Source organism: Podarcis cretensis, assembly GCF_951804945.1.
Source record: "Podarcis cretensis genome assembly, chromosome: 1".
Lineage (NCBI taxonomy): Eukaryota > Metazoa > Chordata > Lepidosauria > Squamata > Lacertidae > Podarcis > Podarcis cretensis.
This window is the reverse complement of record NC_137170.1, coordinates 136,234,566-136,255,943: the sequence shown is the minus strand read 5'-3', so window position 1 is coordinate 136,255,943 and position 21,378 is coordinate 136,234,566. Positions and strand designations below refer to the sequence as shown.

At 41.3% G+C, this 21,378-nt stretch overlaps 1 protein-coding gene across 4 annotated transcripts in view; it reads left to right on the top strand.

Moving 5' to 3' along the window:
* The first annotated feature begins 9,319 nt into the window (after positions 1-9,319).
* The window catches only part of ADARB1 (adenosine deaminase RNA specific B1), a 41,613-nt gene continuing 29,554 nt past the window's right edge, over positions 9,320-21,378 (top strand). The window contains exons 1-3 of one of the 4 annotated variants that reach the window (XR_013839555.1): positions 9,320-9,648; positions 12,532-12,567; positions 16,996-17,069. Coding sequence is in view for 3 of the 4 variants with exons in the window: in XM_079978374.1 (XP_079834500.1) it covers positions 17,042-17,069 (28 nt within the window). In the remaining variant the exon portion in view is untranslated. Of the gene's footprint in view, positions 9,649-12,531; positions 12,588-16,995; positions 17,070-21,378 lie in introns of all 4 variants that reach the window. The other 3 variants (XM_079978374.1, XM_079978375.1, XM_079978376.1) reach the window with 3 other exon arrangements.

Sequence of the window (21,378 nt, the reverse complement as noted above, 5' to 3'; positions counted from 1 at the left end):
AAGTAGTCAGAACTTTTAGACATGCTCTATGGGGATCTGGCTTCAGGCATCAGACCCATTGGTAGACCAACTCTGTGTTAAAAAGATGTCTGCAAATGCAACATTGTGCACCTTCAGATGTAAAGTTGAACTGTTGGAGAGCTGTGGCTGTACAGACTGATACGAGAGAGACATGTTTGGTTGCAGCTGGGTCAGATGAAGGCACCTGGTTGTGCTGCTGAAGATGCACCATGGCATTTCTTCTTTTTGTGCTCCTGCCAGCAGTCATTCCTCCTCTGTCCTCTAGTGTGGATACACATCCTGACTGATTGTCACCAGGTGCTTGTGGTCATCTGCAAGGGCATCCCACATGGCAGGGTTAATGTTGCCAGCCTTCATGTCATGTTTGCCGACATCTATGTAACATAGAGCTTGTCTGCCATTGGGTCTGGAGCTTGAAGCCCGCTCTCTGTAGAGCATGACCTTGGGGATCCTGCCATCTTCCATTCTGGGACATGACCAAGTCAGTGTAGACGTTGCTGACACAGGAGTGCAAACATGCTGGGAATGTGAGCTTGGGAAAACATATCTTTGTTTGACACTCTGTCCTGCCATGTGATGCCCAAAATCTTCCTGACACATCACCTGTAGAAGGCATTGAGGTGTCATTACTAGTCTTACTACCATAAAGCAGTGTGTTCAATATGCAAGCCTGGTAGATCTTTATTTTTGCATTGGTCGTTAATGTCACCCTATCCCAGACCCTGGGATACTGCCTTGCCAGTATGCTTGTCCAGCTCAGTGTCGATGGAGAGGTTGCTGGTTATGATGGAGCTCAGGTAGACAAAATCATCTACCACCTCAAGCATGTGGTCACTAGTGCTGATGCATGGCATGCTGGCGACATCCTGACCCAGGACGTTGGTAACGCTGAACTCCATGCAGGATTGTGCAGAATAGTTTCTGAGACACCATAGAGCTTCCTTGGAGTGCACTGTCAAGGCCACGTCATCTGCAAACAACATCTCTTGGAATAAGACACTTTTGTCTTGGTGTGGACATATGCCAGTTTGGACAGACCCCTGTCACTCCTTGAATGGATGTACACACCGTCTTCAGTTGAGTTGAAGGCATGTGAGAGCACCAGGGAGAAGAATATGCTAAAGAGAGTTTGGGCAAGATCACAGCCCTGCTTCACACCATCCTTTATCGGGAAGGCATCTGAGCATGAGTCATCATACTGGGCGGTGCTGCGCATCTCATGGAAGGACACAATAATCTTGTGGCGCTTAGGTGGGCATCCTTTCTTATTGAGCAGCGTGAAGAGTCCTTTTCGGCTGATGAGGTCGTAGCCAGGCGATGCCAACCCTATGGAGCCAGGCGACGTTAACCCTACGACGACAACTACAGCATCGGAGTCAATCAGTCAGGTTTGGTACTCACAGCAGTGACCAGAGGAGGAATGACTGCTGGGAGGAGTACACCTGCATAGTACAACAAAAGGATCGGTCCCTCTATTCAAACACTTGTTATACAAAAAAATGACTTATCCAAACATGAGGAAATAGTACCCAATCCTCACTGTACACACTGTACATTCAGATATCCAAACAGCTGGACCTGCGTGCAGTACTGTAAACAAATAAGCAGCTTTAAAGAAGCCTTGCTCTTTTGTGTTACTGGTTAGCAACAGCCATTTGGCCAGAAACCATGGCAGGTGGAATAGGGAGATCAGACAAATAAGAAAGCATTCTCCCCCCCCCCCCTTGTTTCCTTTTGCAAGCTTTCAGAGGATTTCCCTTGTTTTTTCATCAGTTTGGGATAAAAGTTATGTGGTCGGGAACTCATTGGAAATCTTCCCATAGGAATCAATGGAAATCATCAGTCTCCTTGTGAGAACGGTTGCCTAACAAACAATTTCCTGATAACACATTGTGTTCGGATAGGAAGACCTGCTTGTACTTAATCCTATAGAAATGGTTGTCAGGGATAGGAACTATTACTTGAACTAATTACTTGAAAATTATTTTGGATATATTATCTAAATTTCATCTTCTGGATTGGGGGGGATGTTTTATGTGTGTATTATGTTCTTAATGCTGCAAACTAATAAAATAAATTTATTTTAAGTGTTATACTTTTAAATGTAATCCAGGAATGCCATATTTTGCAGTATAGTTCATGGGGTTGAAAATGAATTTGCACAAATTTAGGATTTATTTTCCATTACTAACAGTTCACCGCTAACCATGTCTGTTCAGAACTAAGTCCTACTAAGTTCATTGGAGCATATTCTCAGCTAAGTGGGTTAGGACTTTAGCCTAAGATAGGCATGGGAGACTGCGATGTAGTCCTGTTTTGCTGCACAGTGTCACTCTCTCCCTTCCCATTTCGTTTGATATAAATTGAGCAAACAATTGAGCCTTAGCTCAAATTCATGGTGGTAAATGGCTGCTAGTGAGTATTTATTTGTAATAATTTCTTACCTGTCCTTCACCATAAAGTCCGAGGGCAGGTTACAGTAGAATATACACTTATAAACAAATATAAAAACAGATAAAACCATTACGATTATGAAACAAGTAATGCTGTTCAAAATGGAACAGAAAAGTAATTGAATGAATTGATTTTCAAATGACCTCTTACTAGTACAAAAGACAGTGTTGCTGTAAGGCATTATTACGTTTGGCAAATGCTGATGGCAACACCATTTTGCAGGGCAGGTGGATCTAAATTACTGAATCCTGCCTTTTTAATCAAACTTGGCAAATAAATGATCAACCAAAGATAATTTATAGTAAGGTTTTTCATTTGCACTACTTTCAAGAGCAACAGAAAACTGGTTATTGAATAATTAAAATGTACTGCGGTCATATCTGACTAGATATAGTATTTCTATCTGTTGCTACTGTATTTTCAGTCATTAGATTACAGGCATGGAGCTTGGTTTTGCGCACCATCTGAAGCAGGGCTGGCGAAACCTTGGGCCCATTGGCCTTTACTCAGCCCTTCAACAACCCTCTTTTTGCCACTGTTCAGCTGTGCCCACAGCCTTGTTCTGTGATTTGATGGCGGTTTGGTTGGCATCCCATGTAAATACCATGAAGATCTCTTCGAGTTTGTACCTTGGATGCCTGTTTTTGTGGATCTGTGATTATTCCTTTGGATCACTATAAGATCACTTGGTGAAATATATGAATGCTAGGCAGTTCAAACTCAAACTGCAGAATGGCAATTTATGTAAAAGCCTATGCTGTTGCCTCCATTCTGGTCTTACTTCTTTTCTTACAGCAGAAGGCAATGCAAGTTATTTTAGCTATACTGATTTTGCACAGAATCATCTTGAATTTCTTGTTTATTTATAGGTGGATAATTTGTATGTCTCCTTCCTTTTTTCTTTTCTAATTGCAGCACTAGGCTTCGTACTGGATGCCTTCTGTTGTGTTTTTCTGAGTCTTTAGATAATTATCTTGAAGAAAGCAGGGTATAGAAAGCATTAGGTTGGGAAGATTTCTCACTATTACCTGACAATCCTATAATTGTGGCAATCTGACAGTCAATGTATGCCAATATAACTTAATCAGGATTCTGTGCACTATCAGCACAAAAAAATAGAGCAGAACAACCCTGATCCCCACACCTGGTGTGCTCATGGAAACACTGTCAACTCCCACCAATCAGAGATTGGTATGCCAGGGATATCCCCATGTCAGCCAGGTGTGAAAGGAGCCAATCTAATGCCTGCTGATGCGGAAACAGCACCATGATATCATTACTCTGCACCACAATGTGCTGCACAGAGTATGCCTTGCATAGTAGCAACCAATTGTTGTTTTTATTTTGATTATATATTTTGTGTTCTGATTTTGTTCTGTGAGCTTCTCTGAGACCTCCAGAGTGCGTATAAATTCAATTAACAACCACCACCACCACTCTGGGTTGGAGGCAACAGGGATCCTGGCATACATGGAGTTTGAAATTTAAGGAGCATCACCTCTTCTGTTGCAGTACAGGAGTTGGGAGTGAGGTCTACGAGAGCATGGGATTTGTTGTAAATCTGCTCTTCCCTCTGGCATACCCACACTACCACTTTGTGGTAGGGATATACTTGATTCTCATGACATAACATCAGGGCTGGGACTGGCAGATGTGTCTCATAGTATGGCAGTGTAGGGGGACTTTAGTAAACCCTAAAGCTACCCAGCTGTTGTATCTAGGGCATATGAATGTGCTCTTAAAGATGTAAAATTATGGAATAGTCGCCTTCAGGGAATTATGCATTTGTATGGATCATCATTGGTTTGGATGCACTTACAAAATATGTATCAGTTTATAATTATGGCCTATTTGTGGAAAAATCAGTCTAGCCTTGACATCTAAAATTTTACTTGTGCCATCGTTTGGTCTTGTGTTGGTAAAAAACCTGAATACTCTCTCTTCAAACAACTTGAATGGTTTTTGCTTTGTATTCATAATACAAGAACCAGTCCTTAGGCATGTACCTAGCAGGTTATTTTCATTGTTTGCTAAGTGTTTTTGGAATGATAGTCTACATGCTTTTGTCATGCAAACAAACTGTACCACCATTCTGTTTCCTGCGCTATGGTTTGTGCTCCTGACTAAGTGCTGTGGTCAGAAAGAGGTGGCTCCAGATTTGACTGTAAGGAATTTTGTGTTACAATTGGAGGATTCATCTGATGAACAGGGCTCTGCCACAAGACTTCTTTAGTCTTTAAGGTGCCACGGGATTCTATTTTTGTTGTTAGAACAAGCTCTGGAGTTTCTGGTTTTGAGATGTTTGTGGTTGTAGCCCGGTGTCTGTACCAGTGTGGGATACTGAGTTGCATCAAATATAGGTGAGACTTTGCAATTCTGCTTGTCAGGCCCGTTTCTCTTCTCTGACAAACAAGGAACCATGCAGCCACATTCACACTATACATTTAAAGTGCTTAAACTTAAACTTAAACTTAAAATAAACTTAACACGGCTTCCACTGCAGATTTTGGGAACTTTGGGAACAAGTTTGTTGCTAAGTTGGTAAAGGTAAAGGACCCCTGACAGTTAAGTCCAGTCGCGAACGACTCTGAGGTTGCTGTGCTCATCTCGCTTTACTGGCTGAGGGAGCCAACGTTTGTCCGCAGACAGTTTTTCCGGGTCATGTGGCCAGCATGGCGAACCAGAGCAGCGCACGGAAACACCGTTTACCTTCCCGCCGGAGCGGTACCTATTTATCTACTTGCACTTTGATGTGCTTTTGAACTGGTAGGTTGGCAGGAGCTGGGACTAAGCAACAGGAGTTCACCCTATCGTGGGGATTTGAACTGCCGGCCTTCTGATCGGCCGGCCCAAAGCTCGGTGGTTTAGACCACAGTGCTACCCGCGTCCCACACTAAGTTGTTAGGAGGCCCCTATTTCCCTCACAGAGTTACACTTTGAGTTCCCTGTGAAGAAGGATTGATCGTTAAACCACTGTGGGAATTATAGGGGCTTCCTAACAACTCTCATCACCCTTAACAAAACACAACTCCCAGAATTATTTGGAGGAGAAGTGTGTCATGGTGTGAATGTGGCCTGAATTCTTTTAAATGTTTTGAGATATCCAAGTCTCTTACTTCGTCACCTTCTTCCTTTCCTATTTTTTATCATTTAAGGAAATACAATATCCGTTTATTCATAAGCTGTTAAAATATAATACATTGTTTATTATCTGTTGCCTGCAGAAGGTCATCTGCAGGCTGGAGATTCTAGAGGGACCTAAGCTACTTCCTGTTTGGTGATTGTAGCTTCTGCCTTTTCTTCTTTTCTCAAAGGAAAAAAATTAAGCATTAAATGAAGTTTGAAAGTTCAGACCTAGTAAGATGTAAACATACTTACAGTAGGTGGGGGGAATGGGGTGGAGAACCTTTGAAAACTCAAAATTCCTTGCTTTCTTACTGCAACAGTACAGCAAGAAGTGATTGCTTCATTTACATAAGAGACAAATGAAAAACTTTGTGTATCATTCAAAGTACACCATACTTTAGCTAACATTTATTCAGTTCTATAATGAACACAGAGGAGAGATAGAGTGACCCATTGCTCTGCTGGCAGCCTGCTTACTCTGCACAGAGTTCTGTGTTGCCTATGGATGCCAGGTGAGTATTTAAATCGGGTGGAGAAACTTTTCAGGTGCAGACCAGATTCTTATTTCCCCATCCCTGCCAAATTTTACAGGTGGGCAGGATTGCTCATTTGTTAGATGCTGCAATTTGTAAATTTTGGTTTCTCCAAACAAGTTAGATCAGAAGCCACCGGCATAGTGTTCAGCTGAGTGAAAGTCATGGCGTGGAAGATGACAAATGCATATTGAGGACATATGCATTTATATTCCCTCCCCTCAAGACAAGTTTTGTCAATATGGGAGGACAGAAATAAAAAAAGAGACATTTTAAGAAGGATATTGACATGCAGAGGAGGGTGACCAAGATGGTAAAGATTCTGGAAACCAAGCCTTATGAGAAATAGTAGAAGGAACTGGGTATGTTTAGCCCGAAAAAGAGGAGACTGAGAGGAGATATAAGAGCCATCTTCCAACATCTCAAGCGCAATCACATGGAAGCTGAAGCAAGATTGTTTTCTGCTTCTCTGGAGGGTAGGACCCGAACCAATGGCTTCAGGTTATAAGAAAGGAGATTCAGACTAAACATTAGGAAGAACTTTCTAACAATAAGAGCTGTTTGACCGTGGAACAAATTTATTAGATATATAAACCACAGAGAAGTGGCAATGCACCAACATGGTATTTGAGTCCAGTGAGACATTATTTCTGCTGCATTACCTGAATCCTATGAAAAGAAATAGAAATTAGATGGGGCAATGCCTGTTGTTTTATAATTTTATTGGTCAAAATTTTGGGTGCATGGCCCAGATAGAAAGCTTATTTCATGCAAAGGGTGAAGCCTGGAAAAATGAGTAAAGACTATCAAGTTTATGTTTTAATGCATTTTAAGTGGTTAGGCTGTGTTCATTTACTTGGGAGTAAGCCTTTTTGAAATGAGTGGCACTTACTTTTCAGTACATATGTTTAGAACTGCACTGTTAAAATATCTTTCAAACTCTCATTTGTGAATTTTCTTTCAATAAACTATCCAGTAATGATTCAGTAATCTCAGTGGAAAAATAAAGCAACAAGATGCAACAAATATTTGTAACATAGCCTTTGAAAAATAGCTGTCTTCAACTCAGAATGTGTTTTTGCTCCTGAACATTATCTTTATGTATTGGGGCTGAGGAATCCTGAACTTTTTGCAGGTGCACTACCTATATGTTAGCAGCAAACCTTCCTGATCCTATGTCAGCTTAGCTTGAGATAGGAGGGGGGAAATACTTTAAAACACATGCACTTAACAAAATGGTGACATGGTGTCCAATTGAATTATTATTAGTAACACAATAATAGGATTTTTAATCCTTACTTCATCATAAAGTCTAAAGGTGGGATTACAGCAATATGAAAATATAATATTAAAATGAGTTAAAACAATTTACAACCATAAGAATAGGGTCACTATTCCTTCAGAGGCCAAATATATATATATATTTCTTCAAAGGCCAGGGCAAAGAGGTGCATCTTCATCTCTGCCACAGGCTGCCAATCAGGGACCATCAGCAATGGCACCCGTTTGCCATACAGACACAGAGGCATCCAGTGATATCAGGGTATATATCCAGAACAGCCTTCTGCATCACAATATACACAGTGATGCCAGCGCACACCCACTCAAGGAACCACCATGGCTCTCTCCATAGGGTGGGATGGTGGGAACCAGGAGTTTGGAGTTTGGCTGCTTCTGCCTGGGTGGGACGTAATTTGCACTCGCATTTTGCATGATTGGCACAGGACTAGTTGGACATTGTGTTATGATCCACCAGGGGAGAGTCTTAGGTTGCTCAAGTATCCCTTTTTTCACACTTTGGCCTGCTTCTAGGGCTAGGAGCTCAGCTCAGTAGAGACATCAGATTTTAATAATAAGGAAATGGGTTTTGGTGGATTTCCAGAGTGCACATTCTGCATCTACCTGTTAGGAAGAGCTTTATCAGGTCAAAATGTGTGTGGGGCTGTTTTGGCAGGGTATGGGGCAGAAAGGAAGCACTATTTGATCCTTTGCTTCAAGCCATAAAATGCTTTTTGCTGGCCCTGTATAGTAGGAACATCAGGGACCAGATAAAATTGCTTGGGGATCAGATAAAGCTGATGAGCCACCAGTTGACTGCTTCTGTTTTTGACATATAAAAATGTTATTAAAATTGGTTTCCTATTATTTGTTGTTTTTTAGTTTGTGGGCGGCAGCTCAGGATAGCAATATAATCTCTGAATCTTAAATGTGGGGGAAATCCCTTTGGTGTGCAGCTGGAGGAGCACTTGAATTGCAGAGCAAAGGGTGGGAGGGAAGGATATCTAGATGCTGCCTTTTTGACTGCTCATTGTGTTTCCCCTTTTTATCTTAAGTGCTGCAGCTTGTTTAAGTCAAAAGGGAGGCAGAGAAAGAGGCACATGGAAACTGTCATGCTGCTGTTATGCCAGTCTTAGAACAGATCTGTTTTTGTTTTGCTAGCTGCACTGAGAAGAAGCATGGAAAGCATGCTTTGCTGCTTTCTAATCTAGAACCATGGGTTCAGGTACACTGTGTGTTGGTGGCAGATAGGTGTTTCCTCATTTTACCAGCCTTAAGGGTGAGCAAAGTAATGTTATCTTTGGAGAGCAAGGATGGAATGGTGGGAGGAAGGAGAAGGGCAACCAGAGATGGATGATGGGCAAGGGCCTCCCTCAAACTCATTCACAGTTTTGTGTGAAAGCATTCAAGGTATTTCTCTAGGGTTTTGTGTCCTTTCAGAACTGTATTTGTATTTTTAAATCCCTCCTTAATATAAAATTGTGATGATTGACACATGGTTAATCACAAAAATACACTGCTCCAAGTATGCATTCCTTTGCACGCACAGAGCTGTCTCTTTTCTTGAACTGTGGCTAGTTTTTGAGCTCTGTACACCACTGAAACTATTATAGGGGTTGGGGAGGAAGTGGACCTGCTGGTCTTTCTGCTGACGTATTTGATCCTGCCAGCTTCCTTGTCATAGTTCTATTAAAAAATGGAATTGGCCCAGCAAAAATTCAGGACCATGGAAGTGGGGAGGGAATAAAGCCAGATAACATGGGGTTTGAGTTAAGTTATAAATGTAGCATTTCACTTCTTTGTAATATGCTGCTGTGTAATTGTACTATGTAATGTGTAAGGTTGGTTGTGCTGTTTTAAATCATGCTCTGAGTGATTTATGTTTTTGTATAATTGATGGATTTGGGTTAAAGAAGATTTGGATTTGGCTATTTCTTTTGTTTCTAGTAGTTAATTAAGATGACTATTAGAATTTTACACACAAGTGTAAAGGCGGTCTTGTTGACCCGTAAGGCATTTACATTCCCCATTTCTACCAATGTAGTACAGTGCTCTATTATTTGACAGGTCTGAATCACGTGGGTGATTTTTACTGCAAGAGCAGCACCATCTTCTGGCTACAAATGATATATATTTGAACCGCCCCTTTTGTTTCCCTTTACAGTCCAGTGATACCTTGTTTGTCAAACACCTTGTGACTTGAACGTTTTGGCTCCTGAACACCGCAAACTGCAAAGTGAGTGTTGCCATTTGCAAATGTTATTTGGAACCCGAACGTCTGATAGGGCTTCTGATTGAGTGCAGGAAGCTCCTGCAGCCAATCAGAAGCTGCTCCTTGGTTTTCGAACGTTTTTGGAAGTTGAATGGACTTCCAGAACGGATTCCATTTGAGAGCCAAGGTATGACTGTACTTTTTATGATGCTTAAAAAAACCCCCAAACCTTTATTTTAAGCAGTAGAACCAGGGGCTTTGTAGAGGAGAGCAGAATGAACAAAATAAGGAGTCAGGTGGCATCTTTAAAACTAACAAATTTATTATGGCATAAACTTTTGTGGACTGTCTATTTCATTAGGTGCATGAATTGGCATGTTAGGTACACACCTCACTGTAGAGACAAATGTAAGCTCCTTTGCCAGCTGCGGACAACTTCATGCATCTTACGGTGGATTCTAGTCCACAAAAGCTTCTGCTATAACAAAAGATCCTCCTCCTTTTTTGTTGCGACAATCTAACATGGCTGCTCCTCTGGAAACCCTGTGGGCCTGCCTGCTTCTCCATTAACTTTATCACCCATATTTCTGAGAAGAGAGACAGAAGGTGTCTGTCTCTCTTCTCGGAAAAATGGGTGATAAAGTTAATGGAGAAGCAGGCAGGCCCACAGGGTTCTCAATCTGCACAAACAAGCTTGCTCTTGGTTTCGCTTTTTGGGGGGATGGGATGGTAATTTGTATTGGATAGTATTCTACTGAGAGACAAAAACAAAGATGGAGAGATGCGTAATTGGTTGCATATGTTTTGTTTTCTTTATTCTTCCATTTCCCCTTACAGGTAATCCCGTATTGGCTTGAATAAAAGCGTCACTTTTTCTCCAAATTCTGACAGCGAAAAGTTAAAGTGCGACTTATATTTGCGACCTTCCCTTTCCCCCAATGGCTCTGGGGAGGCTTGGAGGCAATTGGCAGGCTGCACGCTGTTGCCCCATGCTCCCAGGCTGCTTTCGGTGGGGGGGTGCGCAACACTTTGCCGGCAGCTTCCCTCCCCAAGAGCAGCCCAGGAACGCGGGGCAACGGTGCACAGCCTGCTCACCGCTCCCAAGCCTCCCCCAGAACTGTGGGGGGAGGAGGGGAAGGCTACCAGCAAAGCGGTGCGGCTCCCCCCCCTCCAAGCAGCCCGGGTATTGTCTCCCCCCCCCTTCAATTTTAAAGGTGCAGCTTATTTGGGGGTGCGTCTTATATTCGGGCCAGTACGGTATGTCATTCAAGCTGAGCTGATTCCGCTTTCCCCTTTGTGCTTGTTTAAGCTGCAAAGGAGTAACTAGCCTTACTGTTTAAAAGTTTTATTGGGAATTAGTGAGGGAAACTAGCTCAGAACATGCGGCACACAGCTCACGTCTTCAGAGGCCAGCCTCTTCCCCTCCCCACCACCTAGTAAGGCCCAGACTGAAGAAAAGCAAGTAAGCTGCCACCAACATGGGTCAAGGCCTTATGCTGGTGCAGTTTTGTTGACTGTGCAAGTTGGTCTCTGGCAGCCCAAGGATACTGTGCACCTACAGATTATACAGAACACCCCAGATATAGGGGGAAAGTCTGTGCATATGTATAATTTCAACTTCTAATATTTGCAGTGCAGGGGGTCAGGCTAAATGACCCTTCGGGTCCCTTCCAGCTCTATGATTCTATGACTGCAGTGAATGTTTTCTGTTTTTAAAATAAAATCCAGTTATGTTTACATGACACTGTTGACACCCCAACTTAAGAACTGCTGATTTGGGAATAAAAACCACATACGTTCTCTCCCTCTACCCACCCAGTTTCTTTGTTCAACATATGGCTTGATAAAGAGTCCTGGAAAACTGGAATTTGCTCACAGTTTTGTGGTATTTTGATGGGTCCTAATAAAAATATATTGAAGGTACTATGATAATCTTGGATACAAAGCTAGTATACCAGGAAAAAGTGTGCTACCTGAGTCTTTTCTCTGCTATGGTAGCTTTCTGTATGCAGGAAATATTTGTGTATGGAAGCATACAGTGGTACCTCGGGTTAAGTACTTAATTTGTTCCGGAGGTCTGTACTTAACCTGAAACTGTTCTTAACCTAAAGCACCACTTTAGCTAATGGGGCCTCCTGCTGCTGCTGCCGCCGCCGCCGCCGCACGATTTCTGTTCTCATCCTGAAGCAAAGTTCTTAACCTGAATCACTATTTCTGGGTTAGCGGAGTCTGTAACCTGAAGCGTATGTAACCTGAAGCGTATGTAACCTGAGGTACCACTGTATTCAATGATGTAAGAATGAAGTGGTACAACTCAGGTTTGTCATGTCTGTGAGATCTGAGCTGTGGGTTCCACAAGAGGAGGGAAGATGATGCACCTGAGTCTTCATTAAATAGGATGCATGGCCTCCTTTTTAGTCTAATGCAGGGCAAGCTACAAATTGTGGTGTTGGGACACAGTTTCTGTAATAAAAGAACCGCTCTTCCATTATCCAGCAGCAACAGACTAGAGATCATAGAACTCTTCCCCCCCCCCCGCCATGCCTGTCATGCTACCAAATACCTGCTTCTAAAGACTAAATACTTAAGTAATGCATTATCATGAAAATAATCTAGGGTTGCCATATTTCAGAAAGTGAAAATCCGGACAGAAAAGTTGTTGAGTTTTTTTTTGTTGCTTTTTTTGGCCAAAGTTGTTGGCAAAACCAACACTGCCGACATGGGCTGCCATATGTCCAGATTTTCCGCCAATTTCCAACCAGACACTGCTTGCGGTTGCAGTATTCCAGATATGTCCAGATGTATGGCAACCCTATATAATCACACAAACTTGACTGTTCCTCTTTCCTTCATTCAACTTGTGTTGCATTCTTCTTTAGATTCTAAAAGTATTGTATTTCTTCCTAGGTTGAAGACCTGTGTGGGCATTTATACTCAGAGAAGGTAAGCAACCATTAGGACAGGTAAGAACTTCTTTAAATGATGGTAAGATTCTACAGTAGTTTCTCCTTTCCCAGCAGTGAGTTTGCACTCCTGGTAGATAGGTTTGGAAACCAGATTTGGCATCATTACTGACAGTTTCTAGGGTTAGTCTTGTGTTGTTTTATTATGTTATGTGTCCCTGTCAGTAGGCAGAATAACTTATCATGTATACATGGATTCTGGTCTCACCAAGCAACCATTTTGAGGAATCACACCTACAAACAGGGATTGGGAATAAATTGGATTCAGTTTACATTTAAAGGCAAACTTACAAAATCCACACTTTCTGAAACAAAAAACAAACCAAAACTCAGCCCAGCTTTGAAAAGGGCACTTCTCTGAATTTTTCAGTGTAGCTCTCCAGCCAAGCAATGTGTACAAAATGTATATATTAGGGTAACTTGTGCATATATTAGTGAAAATAATATACCGAAACACATTGTATTAGGGAAAATTGCTTTGCAAAAATGTGTATTTTAAGAGAAATTCATGAGGAGAGGATTATCAATGGCTACTAGGTGGGATGGCTATTCTCTACCTCCACAGTTGGAGGCAGCAGTGCTTCTGAATACCAGTTGCTGGAAATGAGGACGTGGAGAGGGCTCTTGCGCTCATGTTCTGCTCATTGGTTTCCCACAGGCATCTCATGGTCCACTGTGAGAACAGGATGCTGCACTAGATGGGCCATTGGCTATTCTTGTCTTCTTAAATCTACACTAAAATGCTGATGAATTTTCATGAGGAATTTATCAAGCCCCCCCCCCCAAAAAAAAAGAAATTGCAGACTGTTGTGGAAATGTGGAGAACTGAAATTAAGATTGGAAAAACTAGAAACTAAGAGAAACAGAAATTGACACGTTCATCCAACCTTAGTTCCAGAATCCTATGCTAGTCTCATGTAGTCATCAGGTAGCCTGTCAACCAGAAGACCCTGACATTCCTGGAAGTGTTCCATGCTGGATTTGCATGGAGAGAAAATGACAATAATGAGATTTATAAAATAGCAGAATATGAGCTGCCAGTCATGCCATTGTTCATTAACTATTGTGTAATAGTGTGGCGCTGTGGGTTAAAGCCTCAGCGCCTAGGACTTGCCGATCGAAAGGTCGGCGGTTCGAATCCCTGCGGCGGGGTGCGCTCCCGCTGCTCGGTCCCAGCGCCTGCCAACCTAGCAGTTCGAAAGCACCTCCGGGTGCAAGTAGATAAAATAGGGACCGCTTACCAGCGGGAAGGTAAACGGCGTTTCCGTGTGCGGCTCTGGCTCGCCAGAGCAGCGATGTCACGCTGGCCACGTGACCCGGAAGTGTCTCCGGACAGCGCTGGCCCCTGGCCTCTTAAGTGAGTTGGGCGCACAACCCCAGAGTCTGTCAAGACTGGCCCGTACGGGCAGGGGTACCTTTACCTTTACCTTTAATGGTGTAGCAAATATTATTAATATTTAACAATGCCAAATAGCTTTGTGACTCTTCAAGGGGTATCTATACCAAAACATACATGAGAAATCCTCCTCCTACTTTAAAGACACATTATGTTTTTTTATGTTGATAAAAATGCTTTTTTTAGTGATTTCTATTTAAATAGGCGTAGGATTTCATTCAACTAAGTTTTACTCAGAATAGATGCATTGAAATGAGTGAACATGACTAATTTAGGCCCATTAATTTCATTTTGTCTACTCTAAGTAAATGAATACCACCCATAAATTTTTAAAGAGTACTGTGCATATTTTGTTTACTTAATGGTTGACATATCTTTATAGAGCTCAGTGCTGTCATTTATCATCTAGCACGGTGTTTTTAAAATCCATTTAAGGTTGCTTTGGCATGCTGAGGCTCATGGTTAGCTATAAATAAGAATCATGAATCTGTTATGTTGGGATGTAAAATGTGGTGACCTCATAGATGGAAAAGGCAACAGAAATCATAATCAGTAAGCAATTCAATCATTTTAACAACAATATAACTTTTGATGCAATTAGACACTGGAACTGCAATTACCTCAACTAATTATCTCAACTAACTAGCATAGGTTCCTGCCAACCTAGCAGTTTGAAAGCACGAAGTACAAGTAGATAAATAGGTATCGCTCTGGCGGGAAGGTAAAAGGCGTTTCCGTGCGCTGCTCTGGTTCGCCAGAAGCGACTTAGTCATGCTGGCCACATGACCCGGAAGATGTACGCCAGCTCCCTCAGCCAATAAAGCAAGATGAGCGACACAACCCCAGAGTCGGCCACAACTGGACCTAATGGTCAGGGGTCCCTTTACCTTTACCTTTAATTAGCATAGGTAGTATAAGAAAACATATTTTGTAAGTGTAAGGGGCAAGCTACAGAAGAGCTTTCAATTGTAAATACAGTGGTGCCCCGCAAGACGAACGCCTCACAAGAGGGAAAATCCGCTAGACGAAAGGGTTTTCCGTTTTGGAGGCGCTTCGCAAAACGAATTTCCCTATGGGCTTGCTTCGCAAGACGAAAATGTCTTGCGAGTTCCTGCGGGGTTTTCCCCCCTTTTTTCTCCCTTTTCCTAAGCCCTAAGCCGCTTATCAGCTGATCCGCTAAAAGCCGCTAAACCGCTAATAGCACTAATCCGCTAAGCTGTCAGTGGGCTTGCTTCGCAAGACGAAAAAACCGCTATACGAAGAGCCTCACGGAACAGATTAATTTCGTCTTGCGAGGCACCACTGTATAAATAATGTTTTAGTCATGTTGCCCCCTAGACACTCAGGGTTGCTATTCTTAAGCAGAAACGATTCTGAGCACAGTTTGAATGAGAGGCTGCAGAATTAGGTCAGTAGTCAGTCAGGCTGAAAAAGTTTTATCTGCTCCCTTGGCAACAAGATTAAATCATTTTCTTTGCAACATATAAAGTAGACTTTATGCTGGGACATCATATAAGTGACTGTCCATAGGATACTAAGTGTAGTAAAAATTTGTCAGCAATCAAAAACCTCTGCAGCACTCATTTCACTGGACATCCTTAGATAACTTTGAATGGACCTACATTCAAATCTGTGAGGCTCGACTCTCTCTTTAAAGCCCTTTGCAGTAGAGTTTAATAGTTTGCACAGCAATAGAGCAGGGAATAAGGCTGTTAAGCCTATTTGGAATCCTATCTGGGCACCTGGGATTTGCCACCCTGCCTCTCAACTTTTCACTAATAATCAGACCAGTCTTTTACTTGAGCATAAAAAGATTTACTTTTTTCAATGCAGTGTGAAATATAGACACAGGAACACTACATCTTAAAGCAAAATACAGAAATTTGCATGAGGATGTTTTATGTGTCTGCAGAGCAGACACCCATGTCCTTCCAGACTGGGAGTCTACTACTTGAAAAAGGCAAATTGACCTTTTTATTTCTCCCCCTGGAGAGAAGAAGGTTCTCAACCAATCAGAGCCTTGCAGCCTGCTCAAGACTATAAAGGCCTTATAGTTCTTAACCCCTTTGTTAATAGTAGTCTATGTACAGTTATATTTGTCAGCATTAAATTTCCCACAATAGTAACAATTTCATAGCACCATAGCAAAGCATAGTTTCTCTTTTTTCTCTTAGGCTTACCATGCCTTTACGTGATTCTAAGCCTATCTCTTCTGTGTATCAAGCTATGTATGCTTTGTAATAACCTCTGCGAATGGACTGTTTTTCTTTAGCTGCACTTTATTGAAAATACAATAAAAATACTGTTCTAAACAACCAAGGATAGGCACAGTTGGCATCTTGCCGCATATGACAAGAAAGTACCCAGTATGGATGTGATATATTGCTAATTGTCTTTAATGCATGTATTTTTCAATATCAGATAAAGATCGGTAGATTCAGAGATTCAAAAGTCACACATTTGGCAGCAGTGGCCCTGGCACTGGCTCAACAAAGAATTAGGAAAGCAGGAGCAAGGAAACGCAGTGTAGCTCTGGGATGATCATGCAATCTGCTTGGTATAGTGTAGGAGTTGCTAACCTGTGACTGTATATAACAGTTCCAGTGCATCCCCTTTTGGAAGGCAGCTAACAGCCATTCTTGCCACCCCCACTTCAGCCTCCAGAAAGCTGGCTGTGGTTCATTGTGGCCTTGGCCTGCAAATGGTTAGCTGCCCCTTCCTTAATGGTTATAATGTTCCTCCAGAAGTCTCTGAGTTCAAATCCCCACTCAATCATTTTCTACGTCAGAGCTTTTATTAGGATAAAAATGGGGAAATCTCATGTAAAAAAACCCCTACACCTTGTTTTTAACAAAGTGTGGGATACATAATAAATTCTTCAAGCTGAATAAAAACAGGTCAGAGGTAAATTGGAAAATTAGCTACTTTGGTCTAATTCTCAGACATCTTAATCACGCAAGCTGAAACATTCAAAATATACAGATAACTAAGATTCCACATTTTGTCTTCCAGAAGGAAACTCTCTACACCAGTCTAGAGGCTGAAGAACTTTTTCACAATGGACATAGATGATGAAGAGAATATGAGTAAGATGTTCATGTTATACAGTGCTAAACCCATTACTGTTTCTGCAGCTGCTTAGTGCTTGCCTTTTTCAAGTCAGTCACCTTTTGCTTCTAATCCCGCCTGACATTCAGAGGAGTTCCCTACTTTTATTCTATGGAAAGAATTATGTTATAATAATTTGCACAGCCCTGGAAAAAGAATACTGAATTACTACTGAAATTAATGAGTTTTAAATTCTTCATGTGCATAGGAGCTGTTGTCTTCAGTGGGTGTGCAGGCCCAACGGTATGCATGTTTACTCAGAGCTAAGCCCTACTAAGTTAAGCCCAAGGTGGTAGTCCTAGACACAGTTTCCTGAGAGTAAGCCTAACTGTATTTCCTGAGAGTAAGCCTAACTGTTGACTTTCCTAACTTTCATCCTCCGTTCCTCTAAGTCAGTTTTCACTTTAAAATGCAGTTTCTAGAATATCTAGGACTGATGTCATAGCAGATCTTCACTACCGTTAGAATACATGCTCCTGAGTAATGTGCATTGATACTTGGTTCCTGCTTACCTACCACAGCAGACAAGGTAGCAATTTTTCATGGATGTATATGTGAATTTCCTGCCAAAAGTATTAGGGTTGATGATCCCTTCTTATCTGCCTTTACTACTAAGTGCTAAAGTATTTGTGCTCAGTGCCTGGGCATGTAATTAAAATGTGCACCTGCAATGGTTTTGTGAAACCAGCCAGACTTCAGTAACACCATATTTTCAGTATCATTTGGGATCACGAGGTGGGTTTTTATACCCCTTTGGTTTTTTGACTGGTTTTAGCCATTTTAAAGACCCTAGCACTTTTCAACAGCTGTGATTAATGTCATGATTGTTTGTCTCTTTTTATTCTGGGAACATTTTAGCTAGCATTTTCCTTCTTGTGGAAGTATGGCATAGATGCAACCATAGGTCAGGCACCTCCCTTGCTTCTGGTGTATATCAGCCTTCCAGGTTGGAGAAGGCTGATAGAGATGAGCATATGTGAAAAAGAAGGAAAGCATGTTTAACACATGGTTTGCCCAGTTTTTGATAGACCAATATTCTCATATAGTGTATTATACTCCTTTTGATTTGTTGGCCGTACGGGTTTCTGAACACACTCAAGTACTGTTCCCCCATGTTGCTTTGATGTTTGAGATGTGTTACTGGGCTAAAGTGGATGGGAGATTGGGAGGGGAGTTCCCTACTTCTGAGTAGACTCCATATGTCAGTAGGACTCCCGCAAGCCCTGGCTTAGGTGACAAGCAGGTAGTGGCAATTAACATGAATGTGTGCCTGTTGCCAGTGAGCTACCCTATTTGGTGTCAGCATTTTATCATATATGTACTTCATTCATCTGATGAAGTGGATTGTCCTCCACAAAAGGTCATGCCATAGTAAATTGGTTGATCCTTAAGGTGCCACAAGACTCATTGTTTTTTCTGCAAGAGTCTAACAGGACAATCTCTCCGGAAATTGTATACCTCTTTCTGCCACCAACAAATGTAGCATAATTGTTTATACCATAGCAATCCTGCCTCCACCATGCCATTTTTGACTTTCTGAAAAAGCCTATTGTCTATCTCCAGCCTGAGTCATTCTCTTGGGGCGATAATGCCCCTTTTTGCATTTTATTTGTCTGTACAATACAAGAGAGAGCAAAAATATACTGATGAAGATCCAAAGAACCACACAATTAATTCTACAAACCCAGGGAGTTTGCAGCCTGTGCCTTGTACACATGGTACACCAAAGTGAAGAGAACAATTCTGCGATTCTATGACTAAATGCTAACTGTTCTAAATATAAAAGTAAAAAATCTTGCTAGGCATTGCTGCTCAATAGCTCTTTGCATCTTGGTAATTGAATACATAAGGAATCACATCTTTGTATGATTGTGGATGATGTGGACTGTGGATGATGTGTGTGTTATGCATATTGCTCTTGAGTTGATGAAATGAGAAATACCAAAAGTATTTCCCACACTTTGTGTTTTTAAAATGACTATCTTTATTTATATGACATTTTCATAGACTGCTCCTGATTTAATTAATTCAGTACCACATTTTGCAAATCCCTTATCTTCTATTTAAGGATCTAAAGGCCCTAACAATAACTCATAAAGAAAGAGGAAGTGTGTAGGGTGGGGTGTACCCCAAAAAACCCACATGAACTGTTTGAAAACATCATACAGTTATGCTGTCATTTTAGTGATTTGACACTAGAGCTCTGGCAATTAATTTTGCCCTGGTTGCAAATCAAATGGCCAAAAATTCACAAAAGCTCCTTTTTGGAAAGAAATTGTACGGCTAAGCATTTTTGAAAGCCTCAGTACTTAATAAGAAAGAAAAGGAGCAGTGGACTTAAAAAAACTGAAACCTATCATGTTTGAATTTACAGTTTTCAAATGGAAGTTTATGCTTAATTGGAAAATGATTTTCAAGAGCAAATATTTCAACAGGCTGGGTATTTATGTTCCTTAGCTTCTTTCAAGGCCTATCCCTTTTTGTGAATGTTCTGTCTTCATCATTTCAAGACTGGTTAACGAAAAGCCTGCATCTTGAACAATCTATTTTATAAATTTCTCTAAGGAACTGAATTGCTTGTTAATCTGGTTCCGATCATGTATGCTTGAAGGGGGAGGTTACCCACAAATGTGTGTCTCTAGGATCATCACCTTACACATCAGTCTTAAATACATCCATCAACGTGGAATAAATCTGCATGTCTGATCTGCTGCTATTGCTATGTTGCAAATAATATCAACCGTGTGCTTAATAGCATTTTGTGCAGATGTAACTGCTCTGAAAAGGCTACAACTGTACACATAAAATTTTCTATTTGAGGTAAAATTTAAGATATAACAGAACGTGTTTCAAAGGAAATAGTTCTTAAAAATATGAAAAACTATTGATTCCTTTCATTTTATTTGCCACTATTTTTATTTTTATTTCTTCTCTTTTTAACCTGTATGTTTCTATCCACTCTCTTTTAATTTTCTGTTATTTTGAGCACCGAAAGGAGTAACTTATCGAGCTTTTGCTGGAGGATGTTATAAATGAAAATTTAATAACTGTTCCATCAACTTTGTCAACTGGGTGAAGTGGTGTCTGTGTGCTTTTAATTGTAGGATTTAACACAAATTTAAATATACTTTCCAGAGCAGCAAATTTTGAATCTCAGTCATGCCTCCCCAATGGTGTGAATATGTTTTAGGCATCTGAGATTGGGTGGGGTTCTTCGGCAAAGTAGAATTTATTTTATGTTTAATTGTATTGCTTCATGTTTGGCATATTTAAAGAAGCTTGCCATTTGTAACAAAGTGTTTAGAAAATTGAATTTCTGTATTACTACCAAGGCATCAGTGTTTAAAATTATTATGTCTATCTAATGTAATGTTCAGATAAGTATTTTAATATAGTCAAATAAGTTTACTGCCCCCAATAACCTTTTTTTTTTTTACATTCTGAATATACAGCTCTTGAAAAGTTTTATGTTTAATACAGGCAACTCCCGACTGACACGCAATCGCTCACACATGCACGGAGCCCAACCCGGAAGTGACCCTAGAACGTCACTAAAACATTACTAAAAGGGTGGAATGAGGACGGGGCAGGGGCAGAACGCTTTACGCGGGCCCCGCCAACACGCAAGGGGATCTGGAACGTAGCCCCGCGCAAAATGAAGATTGCCTGTATTTATGATAAGGTGCCTAGTTGGTTAGTAGGACAGTTGGAATTCTAGTCTTTTAGAATTTGAAGTTTACATATTCCATCTACCTGCTTCAAAGTAGTGTCTTGTTTATTTATTTAGTAGCTTTATATGTGACTGTGGCTGAGCAGCAGTTTGTAACAGTAGGGGGTTCCAATAGGAAATAGCACATAATTGCTGATGAACACGGTATGAGAATTTGTTTTCTGGGGGGTGGGGTGGATTCCAATAATTGATTATTGCAGTGGGCTTGGGCCCAACTTTGGTGGTGAAGGGAGGCCTCCCTCCACTGCTGAAGCAATCATGAGGTGGGAGAATTCAGCTAAAGAAAAGTATCCTCTCCTACCAGTGACATGAAAGACATGTCTGTCTGCATCCTTCTACAGCGCCTTTGTGTCTATGGGGTTGGGGTGGAGGCTGGGGTTTTTAAAGACCCTATTTTACTGTTCCATCCCCCCAGGTTTGTACCTTCAGATGGATGCTGAAAGTTACAAATAGATAGATCTATCTTATCTTTAAGTCCACTACAAAATCTCTAATTGGAACACCTTTGCACATTACATGACAGTGAGATTATAACAGAGAACTCCACTGCATACGTT